This window comes from Monodon monoceros, unplaced genomic scaffold (genome assembly GCF_005190385.1).
Source record: "Monodon monoceros isolate NGI ecotype Baffin Bay Population unplaced genomic scaffold, NGI_Narwhal_1 Super_Scaffold_20, whole genome shotgun sequence".
Taxonomy (NCBI): Eukaryota; Metazoa; Chordata; class Mammalia; order Artiodactyla; family Monodontidae; genus Monodon; species Monodon monoceros.
In genome coordinates this window covers 136998409-137016491 of record NW_021703777.1, presented here as the reverse complement: position 1 = coordinate 137016491, position 18083 = coordinate 136998409, and the positions used below count along the sequence as shown (strand labels likewise).

The following is an 18083-nucleotide window of genomic DNA, read 5'->3' as shown; positions in this document are numbered from 1 at the left end:
ACGCGGCTACCGGTGCTGGGTTGAGGGTTCTGTGTGCGGCTGGTTCCTGCCGGGGTCTTGGGCCTGTTGCTTTGGCCCTGGACACAGACTCCCATCTGGCCCGTGTGCCTGAGGCCGGCAGAATTCAGCATCCCTGACAGAGACTCTGAAACCCCCACTGCGTTGGGGACTTCTACTTCTCATCATTCTTAAGTTTGCTACTAGGTGCATTCAGCTTTAGAAATGCTTCCCATCCTTAGGGAGTTTTTTCTTATTAAGAAATCTGTTTTATGTAATAACACAACTCTGTCTGTTTTATTTTTGCCTGGTATTTGCCTGGTATTTCAGTTTTTTTAACATCTTTCTTAAATGTGACACTTTCTACAGCAGAGAGCTGGGGGTTTTTTAAAAATCGAATCAAAATTTATTTAACTGGCAAGTTATTTTACATTTACCACGATTGCTGGTAAAGTTGGGTTTATTTCTGCTTTAGTTTGTGCTTTCCATTTGTATTTTTTGTGCCCCCTCCCTTGAGTCCCTTCTGTAGAATTAATAAATTTTATTTAATCTCTTTTTTGCCTCTGATTAGCAGGCTATATGTCCTATTTTTATTATTTTAGTGCTAATGAAATTCTAAAATGAATGCATTTTTTAAAAGTCCAGAATTAACATGAGTCTCTTTCTGTCCCTCCTAAACAACACCAGAGCTTGCCTGCTGCCTGGGCACCTCCTAAACCCCAGCCAGTCCATCCACTTCAGGCTTTTTCTTCCTGAGCTACATCTTCTCCTACTTACGTTCTGTTTCCGTTTGCAGATGACTTTATTCATTTCCACCCTGAATGATAATTTTGCTCTTCCTTCCTGTCGGCTCAGGGTCTGGGCTCAGTGGGCTGAGCGCCAGCCCTGCCTGTGGGCCCACCTCTGTGGCTGCCCTGGGCCTTGGCCCCCTGTGTTCTGAGGGGTCGCCATGTCTGTCTGGGTGCAGGTTTCCTCTTACTTCCTTTGTGTTGGGTTCTTTTGCTTCCTGAATTTGAGGACTTATGTCTTTGATCGTTTGGGGGGATCCTTAGTCATTATTTCTCAAATTTTGCCTTTTCCTTATTTTCCCTTCTTTCCTCTGGAACTCTTGTGATGTGTTTGTTAGACTCTTTGATCTGTCTGCACGTCTCTTACCTTTCTTTTGTTTTCTTGTTTTAATTGATATCTTTGTCTCTATACTTCTTTTGGATAATTTGCTCAAATTGATCTTTCAGAAAATTGATCTGCCTTCAGCTGAGACTAATCTGTGATTTGACCATCCGTTGAATTTTTAATTTACGTGAATAGGTTTTTTATTTTTAGAAGTTACATTTGGCTATCTTTTATACCTGCCTGTTCTTTATTCTTAGTGTGTTATGTTTTTAATTCCTTCTTTCATGCCTCTAGTAGTTTTAGACATACATGTTTCAGTTAATTCCTTTGTTAATTCTTTTGTCTGAGTTTTGGGGGTCTGCTTGTGCCATTTTTTTGTGGCTGTTGCTGGAGAATTACTTGCCTGTGAGTGAGGAGAGGTGAGGTATCTAAGGTGGGACTTTCTCACCTGTGGCCAGGGCTGTCCCTCCTCAGCACATTCCCTTCTGCGTCTGCCAGGCACCACCTGATCCGAGAGCCACTTTTCCTTAGTTTGTTGTCTTGAAGTTCCTGCTGCACACCGAGCACTCTAATCCCACTGAACGCGATCTTCCAGGATAGAGCTGTGAGCTTCAGACTTTGTGCCTTTGCTCAGGGTGTGCTGTTCTCTAGTGAGTTTGCTGTCGTCTTCAACCTCCTTTGGAGACCTTCCTCGATGAAGGGTCCGTGGTGCCTGCCGTGTGTGTGGCGTGTCTTTCCTTGTCATTCTGCAGGGCACTTAGCACAGCCTCTGGGGAGATGCGTGTGTGTCCCACCGGCCAGAAGCTTTTAGAACAGGATTCCAGTCTTTGTCGGTTTAACTCTGAGGCCAGCACATACTGCCACAATAAATAAATAATTCTCGGGTTTACTTTAAAGTACTATGCTAATAAGACAGAATAAATAGTGTTAGATTTTTATTTCACAAAATGGCAAATAGTAAACAGATTTTTAAGACAGTGTAAAAAGATTAAAGTGAAATTCTTTTTCTACGGTGTTTAGGTCAAAACAGATTTATGATTTCAAAAAAGTCAGCCTTCTTAGATTTAATGGAATCAGTAGATATCTAAGAAAGCCTCCAGTGAGTAGCCCAGTAGGGTCCCCCTTGATGAGCCTGCCCAGCTGTGTCCTTTCTCTTGAAGGTGAGCATCTGTCTGGAATGCAACAGCAGCAAACTGCGGGGCTTGAAACGGAAATGGATCCGCTGCTCAGCCCAGGCCACAGTCCTGCACCTAAAGAAGTTCATTGCCAAAAAACTCAACCTCTCGTCTTTCAACGAGGTAAATAGAAGCTATAACGAGTCACTTCTTATTTGTAAAAGTGATACTTCTGAAGTTCTTCAGGTTTGTTTGCTTTTTACAGTCCTGTTTGGACATTTTCAATCAGAAAAAAAAATCTGAATTTGTTTTGCCTACCCCCAGATAGTGTGATAGTAAATAGCGGTGAAGACAGTGGAGGCCCAGAGCCCACAAACACAGGAAGCCACTGTTGAGAGAAGAGGAAATGCCAAGGGGGCTGCAACAAGATATGTTAAATGTTTTCTTTTTTTTTTTAAATTAATTAATTAATTTGTTTATTTTTGGCTGTGTTGGGTCTTCGTTGCGGCGCACGGGCTTCTCACCGCGGTGGCTTCTCTTGTTGCGGAACACGGGCTCTAGGCGCGTAGGCTTCAGTAGTTGTGGCGCACAGGCTTAGTTGCTCCGCGGCATGTGGGATCTTCCCGGACCAGGGCTCGAACCCGTGTTTCCTGCATTGGCAGGCGGATTCTTAACCACCGCGCCACTAGGGAAGCCCAGGATATGTTAAATATTTTCACCACAAAGAGAAGTTCTGTTCTTCAGTTTCGCAAACAGATGGATGGGTGGATGGGGATGGATAGGACGGGTGGGTAGATAGAGAAGATACTTCCCAGTTCCGATAAATGCTGAGAATAAAGTAAAACGTGTCCCCTAGTGGTGCAGAGCAGGGCGGTGCACAGAGGGGTGAGAGCACATCAGCTTAGGGGTAGTTGGGGAGCCCTCCCGAGGGCATCCACTTCTGCTCAGACATAAACTGCCAGCAGGAGCTGGCTGTGTGCCAGCAGGTGTCAAGAGGAGGCACTGCGGGGCCTTAAGCTGGGGCTTGTGATGAGGGCGGCCCTGAGGCTGTGAGGCACGTGGGCTGCTGGGGTTCCGAGACGGAAGCAGGAGTGACCAGCTGAGGGCAGTCTGTGGCAGAAGTCCAGGAGAGACAGGCCAGGGCAGTGCGGTACGGACGGAGAAACGAGGCCGACTTCTGAGCTGGGCTGTAGAGAGCAGTGGGTAGGACGTGGCCCCGCAAAGGCACGTGTCCACAGCCAGCCCCGCAACCTGTAAGCGTGGCCTTTGCCAGGAGAAGGGTGTTTTCAGATACACTGAAGTTAAGGATCTTGAGATAATCCTGGATTATCTGGGCTGCCCCTAAATTCAGTGACATGTGCCCTCACAAAAGTGAGGCAGAGGGAAATTTGAGACACGCACAGAGGAGAAGATGGTGTGAGGACAGAGACGAGAGGTTGGGGTGATGCGGCCACGAGCCAGTGGATGCCTGGAGCCCCCAGAATCTGGAAGAGGCAGGAAGGATCTTCCCCTGGAGCCTCCAGACTGAGCACAGCCCAGCTGGCACCTTGATTTTGAACTTCTGGCCTCCACATCTGTGAGAAAATAAGTACCTGTTGTTTTAGGCCACCAGGTTTGTGGTACGTTGTCATACCTGCCATGGGAAACCAAAACATTTCAATACCAGGAAGTGGAGTGCTGCTGTAACAAATACCTAAAAACGTGGCGGTGCCTTCGGATTTGGGTAAGAGGTACAGGTTGGAAGAATTTTGAGAAACATGATTTTTAAAAACCCGAATTGCCTTGAAGAGACTGTCGATATGAATGTGGCCATTAAAGGTGACTCTGGGGACAGCCGAGAGGGAAGCACGGAGCGTGGTGGAGAAAGCGCCCGTCACCTTTGAAGGCGCGTGTTGCACAAACAGAGTGTTGGTGGAAATAGGAGCATTAAAGATGCTACTGGCGAGAGCTCAGAAGGGAAAAAGGAGCATAGTATTGGAAATGGGGGAGAAAAGTTGATTCTAGCTACACAGTGGCAGAAAACTGGCTGAGTTGTGTTCTGCGGTGTGTGGAAAACAGAACTTGGAAGTGGTGAACACGGATATTTAGCTGAGGACATTTTCAAGCAAAGTGCTGAAGACGTGGTCTGGTTTCTTCTTGCTGCCTGTAATAAAATGTCAGAGGAGAGAGATGAATTCAGGAAGGAACTGCTAAGCAAAAAGGAACCAGCACTTGATGATTTTGAAAAGTCACAGCCTATCCAGATTGCAAAAAGATGGTAATATTAGGAGTTTGACTGTTAGAAAAACATGCTCCGGAGAGAAGGCCAAGTGTGTAGCTGTTCAGCCTTTTGCTAAAGGGATTAGTTGTTTGACTCATGGTGGCTCAGCCATCTCATGGGCGGAATAGAGAGGAGTTATCCAGGAAAGATCTGCAGAGCCTGGACCTCTGACACACATGGGAGACTCACAAGGTTTCTAAGAATGTGCTGTCAGCAGAAACACCACCAACTCGTACTGAAGGGGACAGAGACAGGAAGAAATGAGAGAAGGCTATCAGACTTCCAAAATTCTGCACGCGGGAAATAGGCTGATGGAGCTGCTCAGCTGCCAAGGTGAGCTACCCCTAAAGAAAAAGGAAGATGACTCCAAGGCAGAGCCTGGGGCCCAGTGGGTGAGGCCATCATGGGCCCAGAGAGCAGAACCTTGACCCACAGTGAGGTGTTCTCAGGCCTTGAAACCTCATGGAATTTACCCTGCTGGATTTCAAACTTTATTGAGACCAGTGATCCCTTATGCCTTCTAATGTGTCTCCCTTTTGGACTAGGAATATCTATCCTGCCCCAGCCTTGTATTTGGAAAGCAGATAATGTGTTTTCTAGTTTCGCAGATCCACAGCTGGAAAGGAATTTGCCCCAGGAGGCATCGTACCCAGAGTCTCACCCATACCTGATTCCTGTGATTTAGAAGATAAGATCTGGGACTTTGAGCTGATGGTGTGTAGATGAGATTTGGGGATTTGGAGTTGATGCTGGAGTAGATTGGGTCTCTTGGAGATGTTGGGGTTCGGTGAATGTGTTTTGCATGTGGGAAGAATGTGGATTTTGTTGGGTCAGAAGGCAGACTGTAGTATGTTAAGTGGTGACGCAGCCAAAAGATATGTCTACTTCTAACCCCCAGAACACGTGAATATGACTTTATTTGAAAAAAAAGATTTTTGCAGACATGTAAAGAATCTTGGGATGAAGAGACCATCGTGTATTATCCAGGTGGGCCCTACATTCAATAACAAGTGTCCTTATAAGAGAAGGGCAGACACAAATTGTCTCAGTAGATTTAAAAAGATAGACATTATACAAAGTATCTTCTCAGACCACAGTGGCATGAAGTTAGAAATCAATAACCAAGGGAAAACTGGAAAATGCACAGAATTGTGGAAATGAAACGACACAGCTTTAAACAACCGATGGATCAAAGATTAGAAAATACTTAGAGAAGAATGAGAACAAAAACACAACGTACCAAAACTAATGGGATACAGTGAAAGCAGTGCTAAGGGGGAGATTTATAGCTATAAACACTTACCTTAAAGACAAGGAAGATCTCAAATCAACAACGTAAATTTACAACTTAAGGAACTAGAAAAAGAAGAGTAAGCTAAACTCAAAGCTAGCGGAAGGAAGAGAATAATAAAGATTAGAACAGAAATAGGCAAAATAGGGAATAGGAAAACGATAGAGAAAATCAATGGTTCTTCAGAAAGGTCAGCAATGTTGACAGACTTGTAGCTGGATGAGCTAAGAGAAGACTCAAATTCTGTAATCTGAAATGGAAGTAGGGACATCACTACTGACTCTTCAGAAATAGGTTATAAGAGATCACTATGAACAATTGTATGCCAACAAATTGGATAACCAAACGAAATGGACAAATTCCTAGAAACACAAAGCTATCAAGACTAAATCACAAAGACGTGGAAAATCTGAATAGACCTATAACTCTTAAGGAGATTGAATCACTAATCAAAAATCTCCCAACAAAGAAAAGCCCTGGACCTGACGGCTTCACTGAATTCTACCAAACATTTAAAGAATTAATACCCATCCTTCTCAAACTTTTCCAAAAGGTCGAAGAGGAGGGAGCGCTTCCCAGCTCATTTCATGAGGCCAGCATAACCCTGATAACGAAGCCAAATAAAGACACTTCAAGAAAAGAAAACTACAGACCGATAGCCCATATGCACATTGATGCAAAAATCCTCAACAAAATGCTAACAAACAGAATTCAGTATGTTAAAAGGTTTTACACACCATGCCCAGGTGGGATTTATTTCTGGAATGCAAGGATGGTTCAGCATATGAAAATTGATTAATATAATTATGCCACATCAACAGAGTGAAGGAAAAACCACACGATCATCTCAGTTGATGCAGAAAAAGCATTTGACAAAATTCAGTACCCTTTCATGATAAACACACTGAACAAACTAGAAAGAGTAGCCATACATGAAAGTAAAATAAAATCCATACATGAAAAAACCGTTATGAATATCACACTCAGTGGTGAAAAAGTAAAAGCTTTTTCTCTAAGATAAGGAACAAGCCAAGGAGGTCCACTTTTACCCTTTCTAGTCAGCATAACACTGGGAATCCTAGCCAGAAAAATTAGACAAGAAAAAGAAATAAAACACATCCAAATTGGAAAAGAAGAATTTACAACATGATCTCTGTTTGCAGGTGATATGATTTTATATGTAGAAAACCCTAAAAACTCCACACACACAGACATGAAAAAGAACCTGTCAGAACTAATAAATTAATTCAGCAAGGTAGCAGAATAGAAAGTCAACGGAAAAATCATATGCATTAGCTCAGTATCAAAAAAACAAACAACCCAATCCAGAAATGGGCAGAAGACCTAAATAGACATTTCTCCAAAGAAGATACACAGATGGCCAACAAACACATGAAAGGATGCTCAGCATCACTAATCATTAGAGAAATGCAAATCAAAACCACAATGAGGTATCACCTCACACCAGTCAGAATGGTCATCATCAAAAAATCTACAAACAATAAATGCTGGAGAGGGTGTGGAGAAAAGGGAACCCTCCTGCACTGTTGGTGGGAATGTAAATTGATACAGCCACTGTGGAGAACAGTATGGAGGGTCCTTATAAAACTAAAAATAGAACTACCATACGACCCAGCAGTCCCACTACTGGGCATCCACGCTGAGAAAACCGTAATTCAAAAAGAGACATGTACCCCAATGTTCACTGCAGCACTATTTACGATAGCCAGGACACGGAAGCAACCTAAGTGTCCATCGACAGATGAACGGATAAAGAAGATGTGGCACATATATACAATGGAATATTACTCAGCCATAAAAAGAAACGAAATTGAGTTATTTGTAGTGAGGTGGATGGACCTAGACGTGTATGTCTATGACCTGTCATACAGAGTGAAGTAAGTCAGAAAGAGAAAAACAAATACCATATGCTAACACATATATATGGAATCTTAGGAAAAAAATGGTTCTGATGAACCTAAGGGCAGGACAGGAATAAAGACACAGACGTGGAGAATGGACTTGCGGACACAGGGAGGGGGAAGGGTAAGCTGGCACAAAGTGAGAGAGTGGCATGGACATATATACACTACCAAATGTAGAATAGATAGCTAGTGGGAAGCAGCCGCATAGCACAGGGAGATCATCTCGGTGCTTTGTGGCCACCTAGAGGGGTGGGGTAGGGAGGGTGGGAGGGAGACGCAAGAGGGAGGAGATATGGGGATATATGTATATGTATAGCTGATTCACTTTGTTATAAAGCAGAAACTAGCACACCACTGTAAAGCAATTATACTCCAATAAAGATGTTTAAAAAATCAGATGCATTTTTTCACATGAGCAATGAACAACCTGAAAAGGAAATTACAGAACTCATTTCATTTATAGTAGCATCATAAAGAATAAAATACTTATGAATTAACCAAGGAGGTGAAAGACTCGTACAATGAAAGTTACGAAAATTGCTGAAAGAAAGACAAGCACGTGGAAACACATCCCACATTCATGGATTGGAAGACTTAAAATTGTTAAAATGTCAGTATTACCCAAGTAATCTACAGATTCAGTGCAATTCCTATCAAAATCCCAAAGATGTTTCTTGCAGAAAAAAAAAATCCATCCTAAATTTTTTATGGACTCTCAAGGGACCCAAATAGCCAAAACAGTCTTGAAAAAGAGCCAAACTGGAGGACTTGAACTTACTCTAAAGGTAACACGAATCAAAACAGTGTGGTGTTGGCATAAAGACAGACAGACTAATGGAGCAGAATAGAGAGCTCAAAAATAAACCCTCACATATGTGGTCAACTGACTTTTGCCAAGGGTGCCAGGACCCTTCAATAGTCTTTTCAACAAATGGTGCTGAGAAAACTGGATATCCACATGCAAAATAATGGAGTTTGGCCCTTACCTAATACGATATACAAAAATTAATTCAAGGGACTTCTCTGGTGGTCCAGTGGTTAAGACTCCGTGTTCCCAATGCAGGGGGCCCGGGTTCAGTCCCTCATCAGGGAACTAGGTCTCACATGCCGCAACTAAAGATCCTTGCGTGCCGCAACGAAGATCCCACATGCCTCAACTAAGACCCAGCGCAGCCAAATGAGTAAATAAATATTTTTTTCAAAAAATGTATCACCTACATTGTAGGTGTAAAACCTAAAACGATAAAACTCTTAAAAGAAAACATAGGACAAAAACTTAATGACATTGGATTTGGCAGTGATTGCTTAGATAGAATACCCAAGGCACAGGCAACAAAAGAAAAAATAGACAATTTGGACTTCCTTGAAATTAAAAAAAAAAAATTGTACAGAATGGAAGAAAGTATTTGCAAGTCATATTTCTGACAAGGAATTACTATCCAGAATATATAGACAGTTCCTAAAATTCAACACAAACTCAAACAACTTGAGTAGACATTTCTCCAAAGAAGATACATGAGTGGCTGACAAGCACATGGAAACATGCTCGGCTTCCCTGGTGGCGCAGTGGTTGAGAGTCCGCCTGCCGATGCAGGGGACACGGGTTCGTGCCCCGGTCCGGGAGGATCCCACATGCCGTGGAGCGGCTGGGCCCGTGAGCCATGGCCGCTGAGCCTGCACATCCGGAGCCTGTGCTCCACAACGGGAGAGGCCACAGCAGTGAGAGGCCCGCGTACCGCAAAAAAAAAAACATGCTCAACATCACTAATCATAGGGGAAATGCAAATCAGAACTGTAATGAGACCCAGCGCATACCCAGTAGGATGGCTACTGTAAAAAAATAAGTAAGCAAGTGCTGGTGAGGAAATGGAGAGGTTGTCACCTTGTGCACTGTTGGTGGATGTAAAATGGTGCAGCCGCTCTGGAAAACAGTACGGGGGTTTCTCAAAAAACTAAACATAGAACTACCATGAACACCAACAATTCCACCTCTGGGTAAAAATACCCAAAAGAATTGAAAACAGGATCCCAAGGAGATATTTGTACCCCCATGTTCATAGCAGCATTATTGACAGTAGGCAAAAGGTGATACATGAACAAAATGTGGTCCGTCCATACAATAGAATATTCAGCCCCAAACAGGAAGGAAATTCTGACACCTGCTACGACGTGGGTGAACCTTGAGGACACGACGCCAGATGAAATGAGCTGGGCACAAAGGGGCAAATACTGTCTGATTCCACTGTACAAGGTCCCTAGAGTCATAAAGACAGAAGGTAGAATCAGGGTTTCCAGGGGCTGGGGACAGGGGGATGGGAAGTTATAATGGGGACAGAGTTACAGTTTTACAAGATGAGAAGTCTGTGGGCGGATGTGGTGACAGTTGCACGTGATGAATGTGTTTTAATACCACTGAGCTGTGCACTTAAAAATGGTTAAGATGGTAAATTTTATGTGTATTTTACCACAATTTTTTTTAACAATATAAAGGAATGAACTATTGATACCTGCAGAGAAAAGAGTAGAGAGAGTTTTGAGACAGAGTGGAAGGGCCACCTGAGGATGGAAGCAGAGGTTGGAGGGATGCAGCCACAGGTCAGGGAACCCTGTAGACTCCAGAGGGTGCGAGCCCGCGGACTCCCAGGCTGAACTCTGAGGCTGCGTTTCTGGAGTTACACGTCCCAAAGTTATGGTGTTTCCATGGCAGCCACAGGAGACACAGGTGCCGGACCCTTCTTCCCTTGCCCTGAGAGAGAAGTTTAGAAGACCATCTGGGGGCTTCCCTGGCAGTCCGGTGGTTAGGACGCAGCAGTTTCACTGAGGTGGCCCGGGTTCAGTCCCTGGTCGGGAACTAAGATCCTGCAAGCCGTGCGGTGCTGCCAAAAAAACCTAGAAAATATAAAAATAAAAGACCATCTGGGTCAACAGCATTTGTCATCAGGGAAATGCAAATCACAACAAGATCCACTCCACACCTGTCAGAGTGGCCGAAATCCAGAGCGCTGGCGACGCCGGATGCTGAGCAGCAGGGACCCTCATCCCCGCCGCTGGGAACGCAGAACGGTGCAGCCGCTCTGAAGGCAGCTGGGTGCTTTCTCACAAAACTAAACCCACTCTCACCATACGGTTCAGCCGTCAAGCCCCTCGGAACTTACCCAGAGGAGCTGAAAACTTACGTCCACACAGAAACCTGCACGCAGATGTTCATAGCAGCTTTAATCGTAGTTGTCAGAACTTGGAAACAGCTAAGGTGTCCTTCAGAAAGTGAATGGATACGTAAACAGTGGCCCATCCAGACAGAAATATTACTCAGCACTAAAAAGAAAGGAGCTATCAAACCATGAAAAGACACGGAGGAGCCTTCAGTGCGTACGACTGAGAGAAAGAAGCCAGCCTAGAAGGCTACCCACTGTGTGCTCCAGTTCTATGACATTCTGGAAAAGGTAGAACTGTGGAGACAGCGAAAGGGTCACTGGTTGCTGGGGGTTAACGGGGAGGGATGAACAGGCAGAGCGAGGATTTTTAGGGCAGGGAAACTACTCTGTGTGATGCTGTCATGGAGGACACACGTCGCCATACGTTTGTCCAGACCCCCAGAAGGCACAACACGGAGCGTGAACCCTCACGTGAACCACAGGCTGTGGGTGGTGTTGGGGGTCATCGGTTGTAACGAACGTTTTCATCAGGGCTGTTGATGGTGGAGGAGGCTGTGAGGTGGGGGCAGGAGATACATGAGAACTCTACCTTCTGTGAAATTTTGCGCAAACCTAAAACCGCTCTAAAAAGTCTTTTAAAACTAAAAAGGGAGAAGCTGTCTGTGGAGCCCATTACCTTTTTCCACTGAGGTGAAGGGGACAAACTTGGCCAAGAGGGGACTGATGTTGGGGGACAGCGTGCTCTCTAGTGAAGGCAGTCTGGGCGCCAGAGCCCCGTGACGGGGGCGCTGCCTTGTTGTGTGCGGACGGAGGCCCCCCGGTGCTCTGGGCCCTCTGTGGGGGGGGGATTGGGCCTTCCAGGCGCTGCTTCCCACCTGTGCTGCCCCAGAAAGAGGGCAGGTGGCCCTTCAGCGACTGGCGTGACTGCTGTGGCACCAGAGACCGTGTGTCCTGAGCGCCGAGCCCTTGGCCCCGCTGACCGAGGTCTTGTTCTCCCGCCAGCTGGACATTTTATGCAACGAGGAGATCCTTGGCAAGGACCACACGCTCAAATTCGTCGTCGTCACGAGGTGGAGATTCAAGGTGAGGCTTCGACGTGATGCGTTGCATGCGATTTTCAGAATCCGCTCGGAACAGCAGCTGCTTTTGTGGGCGCACCTGTTTCCTGGAGTTTAGGGATAACGACCAGACCAGGCACGGGGTTGTCGGGAATGCAGCCGTTCTGAAGCTGCGTCGGCCTCAGAGTTGTGTGGTCGGGGAAGGCATGGTCTCCAGGCCCTGACTCGCCCCACCCCTCCTGGTTGAGGTGACCGACGTCCTGGGAGGGAGTGGCCGCTGCAGTCAGAGGACACGTGCCCTTGAGCCGCAGCGCCTCTCTCTGGAACAGGAGGCAGATGAGTGGAACCCCATCTTCGGGGGCTGCCTGGGAGCAGGGTAGAGACAGCCTGGCCGACACCCCCAGCTGGAGCCGAGGTCTGAGGGCGAGTGGGGCACAGAGAGAAAAGGCAGGAGCAGGTGTGGGGACCGGGCGTGGGGCTCACCCTCGGCAGCTGACGAGCGTGGGACCGTCGCCAGCCTGGCCCGTTGGGGTCACCGGTGCCGTTCCCTCGCCCCCTTGTCTTGCAGAAAGCACCGCTCCTGCTGCACTACAGACCCAAGATGGACCTGCTGTGAGCCGCGGCACAGCAGAGACTCAGCCGCCGGGCGCCCCGCGAGTACGCAGCCAGGCGGGGCCGCCACCGCGTGGGATGCTGCCCTGGGCACCGTTTGGACTGGGTCCCGAACAGAGAATATTTATCACTTTTGTATGAGAATCACACTCGCGAGGCGCTGCAGCACGGGGTTACGGACGCGCCTCGCCTCGCGGCCGGGGCGCCTCTGCCCCAGCGGGAGGGTGCGGCGACGGCCTTCGTCCCGACCCGTGACCTTTGCTTGCTTTCCAGGTCTTGAAAATCTCGGTCACTTCCGTTCAGTTTATGAGTTAGGTTTCACGATAAGCCCCCAAAATACTTGTACGTTTACTGAATCCTTCCTAAGTTATTGACAAAATGTCTTTTCACGTGAATGACGATATTTATGTGGCCTTTAGCTTCCTGAAGATTTAGAAGATATATAAAAATTTAATTTAAAAGCATACCAAAAGAGGCTTCCATGAGTATCGTGAGTTAACCATGGTATTTCATTTTCCACGTCAGGGAACGTGAAGCCGAGGGCCGCCCTGACTCCCGGGGGCCCGCAGCCCAGCTGGGGGGCTGCACCCTGACCCCGACGCGGCTGCCCCGCCCCCCCAGTCAGCAGGGCGGACCGGAAGACGACAGTTCGAAGAACGATTCTTGTTCTCAAACATTGTTTCTCTTAAATAGGGCGCAAGCTGTTCGGCGCCGTCGTTTAACTTCCCGCTTATTCTTTCCCGTTTTTGTTTTGCTGAACAGATTGATGGTGGTGGCGGGGGGCCTTTCCCGAGACGGCGCCCCCGTCCGCGGCGGGGCTGGTGCCCAGGGGGCGTGTCTCCACCAAAGGCCCACGTGTGCAGACCCCGGGTCCCACCATGCCAGCCTTCAGAGGTGGGCGCGTCACCGTGCTCTTCAGAGGTGGGCGCGTCACCGTGCTCTCGTGGAGCAGCTGGCACGCTCCGGCCGCTGTTGGCGGGCACGCTAGAGCCACAGAGGGCAGGCGCGCGGGCCCCTGTGCGGCTGAAGCGGCTTTTCCAGTGACTTAATGACCTACAGCGCGGGCAGACGCAGCACACCCTCTGTTAGCCCTTTCTCCTCCCAAATGTTAGTATTTTTGTGGAATTGGAGAATAAACTCTTTGCCAGCACATATCCATTTTTGTTCCTTTAAGATAGTAACTTGGAATGTGTAAAGACAGGAGCAAGGAGACGGGCCTTCTCCGGGTCCCCGCTCCATGGCCGTCCCTCTCCGCGTCCGGTGGCTTCTGCCTGACCTTTGGGCTCCTCCCCCTCTGTCACCTCCTGCATCACCGGGGCCCTGGGGTCCTGGGGCCGCCTCACTTGGTAGGTGGTCCTGACGGTGGCTTGAGAGCCGGGTTTTCCATGAAGAACTTCACCTTGGTGACTAGAGTTTTTCTCGAACTTGCTTTGGAAGTGGTGGTTGGGCTCATCGACATTCAAGTTTGTTTGTTTTTTTTCTGCTTCCTGTTTCGTACTTACAAATGTCAGAAGCAGCTCCCTTAGTGATGGGAAAAACAAATTAACTCAGTCCAAGTGGTTTTAACATAAGGCCTTTCAGAAATATAAAACCAAGTTTTTCTTAGGAATTGGTCAAAGTTCATCTCTCTCTTTAAGCCCGTTACTCCCGGGACCGTTTGAATGATTCGGTTACCTGCGCTTGCTGTTCATCCCGATCATTTGTTAGGGTCACTATTCAAGGGTTGAGTGAGTAGATGTGTATGACTAAGTATTACCTGTCTACCTCAAATACACATTTCTGCTGAAGCATTCTGTAAAACCGTGTGTTCTCAATGCAGTTGAAGTGTACCGTTAGAATTTAGGTATTTTCCTGTGTGATGAAAGGAAGGAAGGATTAAACAGTGTGAGCGTCCAAATTCAAATAAAATTAATTCACAGGTCAGATTAAAATGAACCTGGCTGTATAATCTCATAGTATATATTTGTAACTTCGCAGCTATCTTTGCAATCACTTGAATTTGCTATGGTGCTAAGTCGACGTACTTAATACACAGAGAGGTGGAGATGAGTCAGAGCTGGCGTCACCGTCCCCACTGGGCCCTGGCCACCTGCTGATCCCGCGTTTGTGTCCGTGTTACCCTGATGAAACCTCAGCAGCAGAAGTACCCATTTTTCTAAGATGTCCTCGTGCAGACCGTCTTCACTGCAGGAGATCCCTGTTCCCGCCACCTCCGGTCTGACCGCAGCCTTACGGGGATGGAGCTGGGGGCCTCGCCGTCAGAGGGAAACTTTCACTTTTCTCTCGTGTCCGTTTAACGTCAACGGCAGAATTTTATCTTTTCCAGCATGAAAGCCAGGATCAGTTAGTGATTGGATCCTATTAAGTTTGTTTTTTGTTTTTAACAGATGGAGTTACTGTGAAGTAGTTTTCACAACTCTTCGTGCTGGTAAAACAAACACTGTCAGTTACCAAACGGCGCCCTCGTCGGCAGCGTGGGCTCGTCAGCAGCACAGGGTCTCACTAGGTACAGGTGTCATGAAAATAGAAGATTCAGATAGAATATATAATATTGAATTTAAGATTTGGGGGGTTAAAAAGAAGAAAACTTAACTTTATAAAATTATTTATTCTATTTTAAGCCTTCTATCATATTTTCCCATCCAGTTGTTTGGTTTCAGTGGTCCAGCTTTATTTACAGGCATATAAGATGAAATTGTGAGGCGTTCTGCAAGCTTCTTCTTTTTGCTTTGAGTAGCTTCTGACTCGTGTGCTTTGTGTTACCTGTATGAGAAGCAGTTGGTGCTTCTGTGCGATAGGCTCCAGCGGGCGGCGCCACACGTACGTGGATTGTCCGTGGCATCTGCTCCACTGAATGGAGGCCGTGTAGGCGGACTCTCAGAACGTGTGCGTTCAGCCCTTTGGTTTTCCTCTTCCGTCGTCGTTCTCATGAAAACGCTGTTGCTGGGAATGTGCGTGGGCCTGTGCAAGGGGCTCGGCCATCGGTGAGAGTGAGTGACCGGCCAGCGGCCGCGAGTTGACGTGTGGCCTAGGCTGGCCTCGTGCCTCAGACCCCGCGCGCTGGTGGCCCAGGACGCGCCCCCGTGTCGACCACAGATGTGACGGTGCTACTTTCCCAGGCTCCTGAGCCCGCCGGCGCGTGCGGCCTAGATGCCTCCTCATGGCATTTGAGGTCTTTAGAAATTCGTTTGATTTTTCTTCAAAGCCCACAGGATGGATTTTACAGTGATTTTGAAGTGTGTCATTGGGTTGGATATCGTAGGAACAAGCCAGCTGGTTTCTACTTTGTACGTGAATATCTGATGTGCTCTCAAAACATTGAAAACACACTTAGTGCAGATAAATCACGAAAAGTTCAGTGTCTCTGTTCCCTCAGGAAATCATTTACACCCCAGCACATCACATGTGACCTTAGCTGATAAACCAACGTGTTTCTCTGCCTTGGTGTTTAAACAAACTAAATAGGTTGGGATAAGTCGGTTAGAAAACAATTCAAGCGACACCACAATCATCACCGAGATTCTGTCCCTTCCTGGGGACCGCCGGGCCCCTCACCAGCTCACGTCGTCTCTGCGTCCGTGGGTGCATCTGAAGGGGACCTGAAGTTTACGTGTCCCCTAGAACGTGTGTAGCATTAGCGTAAATGTCTAGTTCAACAGCTTCATTGGGTGCAAGAAAACCATTTTTCCCGTATGATGCAGTGTTCAGGGGCGGGAGCCCTTGCCGACCCTGGCATCCCGCGTGGAGATCGGGGGCTCTGGGGGATTGTGGAGGTGACGCTGCAGACACATGTTTTTGACTGTTTAGTTTGGAAGTTTACATTTTTTATGCTTTGTGTTGGTGTGTAATTGTTTGTACTCTTGGTGGCTAGTTTTTATCTAAAATCTGTTTAGGAATATTGCTTAACTTTTGATTTTATGATAGTGAAGCTTGTATTCAGTGTTTTGCCAATTGATATTATATGCTTGTAATAAAAGCAAAAGGAAAACCTACCTAGTTCTCTGAGGCTGGACATTTGTTACCTAAGATGTTTGTGAGAGCGTGAGATAGGTGCCCTGTTAGGGTGATACAGTGTAACGAAGAGTGCCGTGGGTATTGGTGAGGGCGCATACACGCCACACCGGGCCCTCCCCTCCCACCCCCAGCCTGGACCCTCCCAGGTTCGTGACTCTGCCCCACATGGCGTTTGTGACTGTGACCGTGGATGCAGCACTTCACGAAGCTGGTCCAGTGTTGGCGCCAGAGGTTCGATGGGAACTCTGGGAGCCCACACGCATCTGTTTGCTTGGAGAGAGAACTGTCTTTGGTTGGCAGCTGTGTGTGCCAGGGAACCTGTGTGAAAGAAAACCTCTGATTCCCCTGAGCGGTGGACCGCAGGTTGGAGTTGCACCCTCTCTTGGCGTGTTGGGACACGTGTGCATACACATTTCTCGTGAGGGTGCCCTCTGCCTCCCTTTTGTTCTGTCCAGGCCCTGGTGGGGGGCGGTGAGTGATGCCCTCCCACACGGGAGGTTCTAAGACTCATCTCTTCCGGGAACACCCTCACACACACACCAGAATAATTTTAATCTCGGCACTGGGCCCCGTCAGGTTGACACATGCAGTCAGCTATCGCAGACAATTTACTATATCCATAACTTTTAATTTTTAAAGGTTAAGTAATTTACAGCAATCTTGAAAATCTGAGGAGACCAGAACTGAAAAAAAGGGAGAATATGTTGACCAAAATTATGCTCTCGTGGGTTTCAGATCATTAAACTTTAAAGATAAATTTAGTCTTAAGAAACTAATTTCACCTATTTTACTTATTTTTGGTAAATCGTTTACTCCGCCTAACGAATGTCAAGGTGCCGAAGCCACGTTTAAATGTCCACGTTCACCGAGGCGCTGGGTGGGCTGCAGGGACGGCAGGAAGCAGGCTTCATCAGGGCCCATGACTCTAGGAAAGAGTGAGAAGGAGATTAGCCAGGCCCAGGTCTCCCCTGCCCCCCAGCCCCTGAGCCTGGGAGGAGGGGCTGCAAGGGACTGAGGGGAGGCTGCGCCCGCCTGTAGCTCGCACAGGAGATTTGCTTCTCCAGCGAGACTCCATTTGCGTGAAACATGCAAGTCCCGCTTTAACCGGCAGCGCTGTTACAGATGTGATCCTGCATGCCCTGCCATGAGACAGAGGCTTTGGAGGCCGCAGGAAAGGAGCACACAGCACGCACAGCCAGGGGCCTCTGCCATACCTGCTGCCTGGCTGAGGATAAATGTCTCCCTTTGACTTTTGGTCCTTACGGATAAAACCCCCAGTGGGGCCAGCAGCCCTCGTTGGGGCAGCTGTGGCCAGGCCCGGGGCATGGGGCCCTCTTGCTAGGTCGGTAACCTCGCGGCGCCCACTCCCAGTTGCGCTGGAGTACAGCCGTGCTCCTGTAAGTAACAGGCCCCTGCAGGGTGCACAGGCAGCCCCTCCGTCCAGGTGGCAGGCAACACCCCATGCATTTGGTGTGTTTTGCCTTTACGTGGCAGGTGGCCGTGGGATGCTTCCCCAGTGCCTGAGGCCTGTCAGTCTCAACCA

General features: G+C 47.6%; 1 protein-coding gene across 3 annotated transcripts in view; it reads left to right on the top strand.

Annotated features, from left to right (window-relative positions):
* The window catches only part of PCGF3 (polycomb group ring finger 3), a 54841-nt gene extending 38160 nt beyond the window's left edge, over positions 1 to 16681 (top strand). The window contains exons 5-7 of one of the 3 annotated variants that reach the window (XM_029234775.1): positions 2271 to 2408; positions 11859 to 11939; positions 12483 to 16681. In XM_029234775.1, coding sequence (XP_029090608.1) covers positions 2271 to 2408; positions 11859 to 11939; positions 12483 to 12530 — 267 coding nt within the window. In that variant the 3' untranslated portion in view covers positions 12531 to 16681. The remainder of the gene's footprint in view (positions 1 to 2270; positions 2409 to 11858; positions 11940 to 12482) is intronic. The other 2 variants (XM_029234777.1, XM_029234776.1) reach the window with 2 other exon arrangements.
* Positions 16682 to 18083: the final 1402 nt, after the last annotated feature.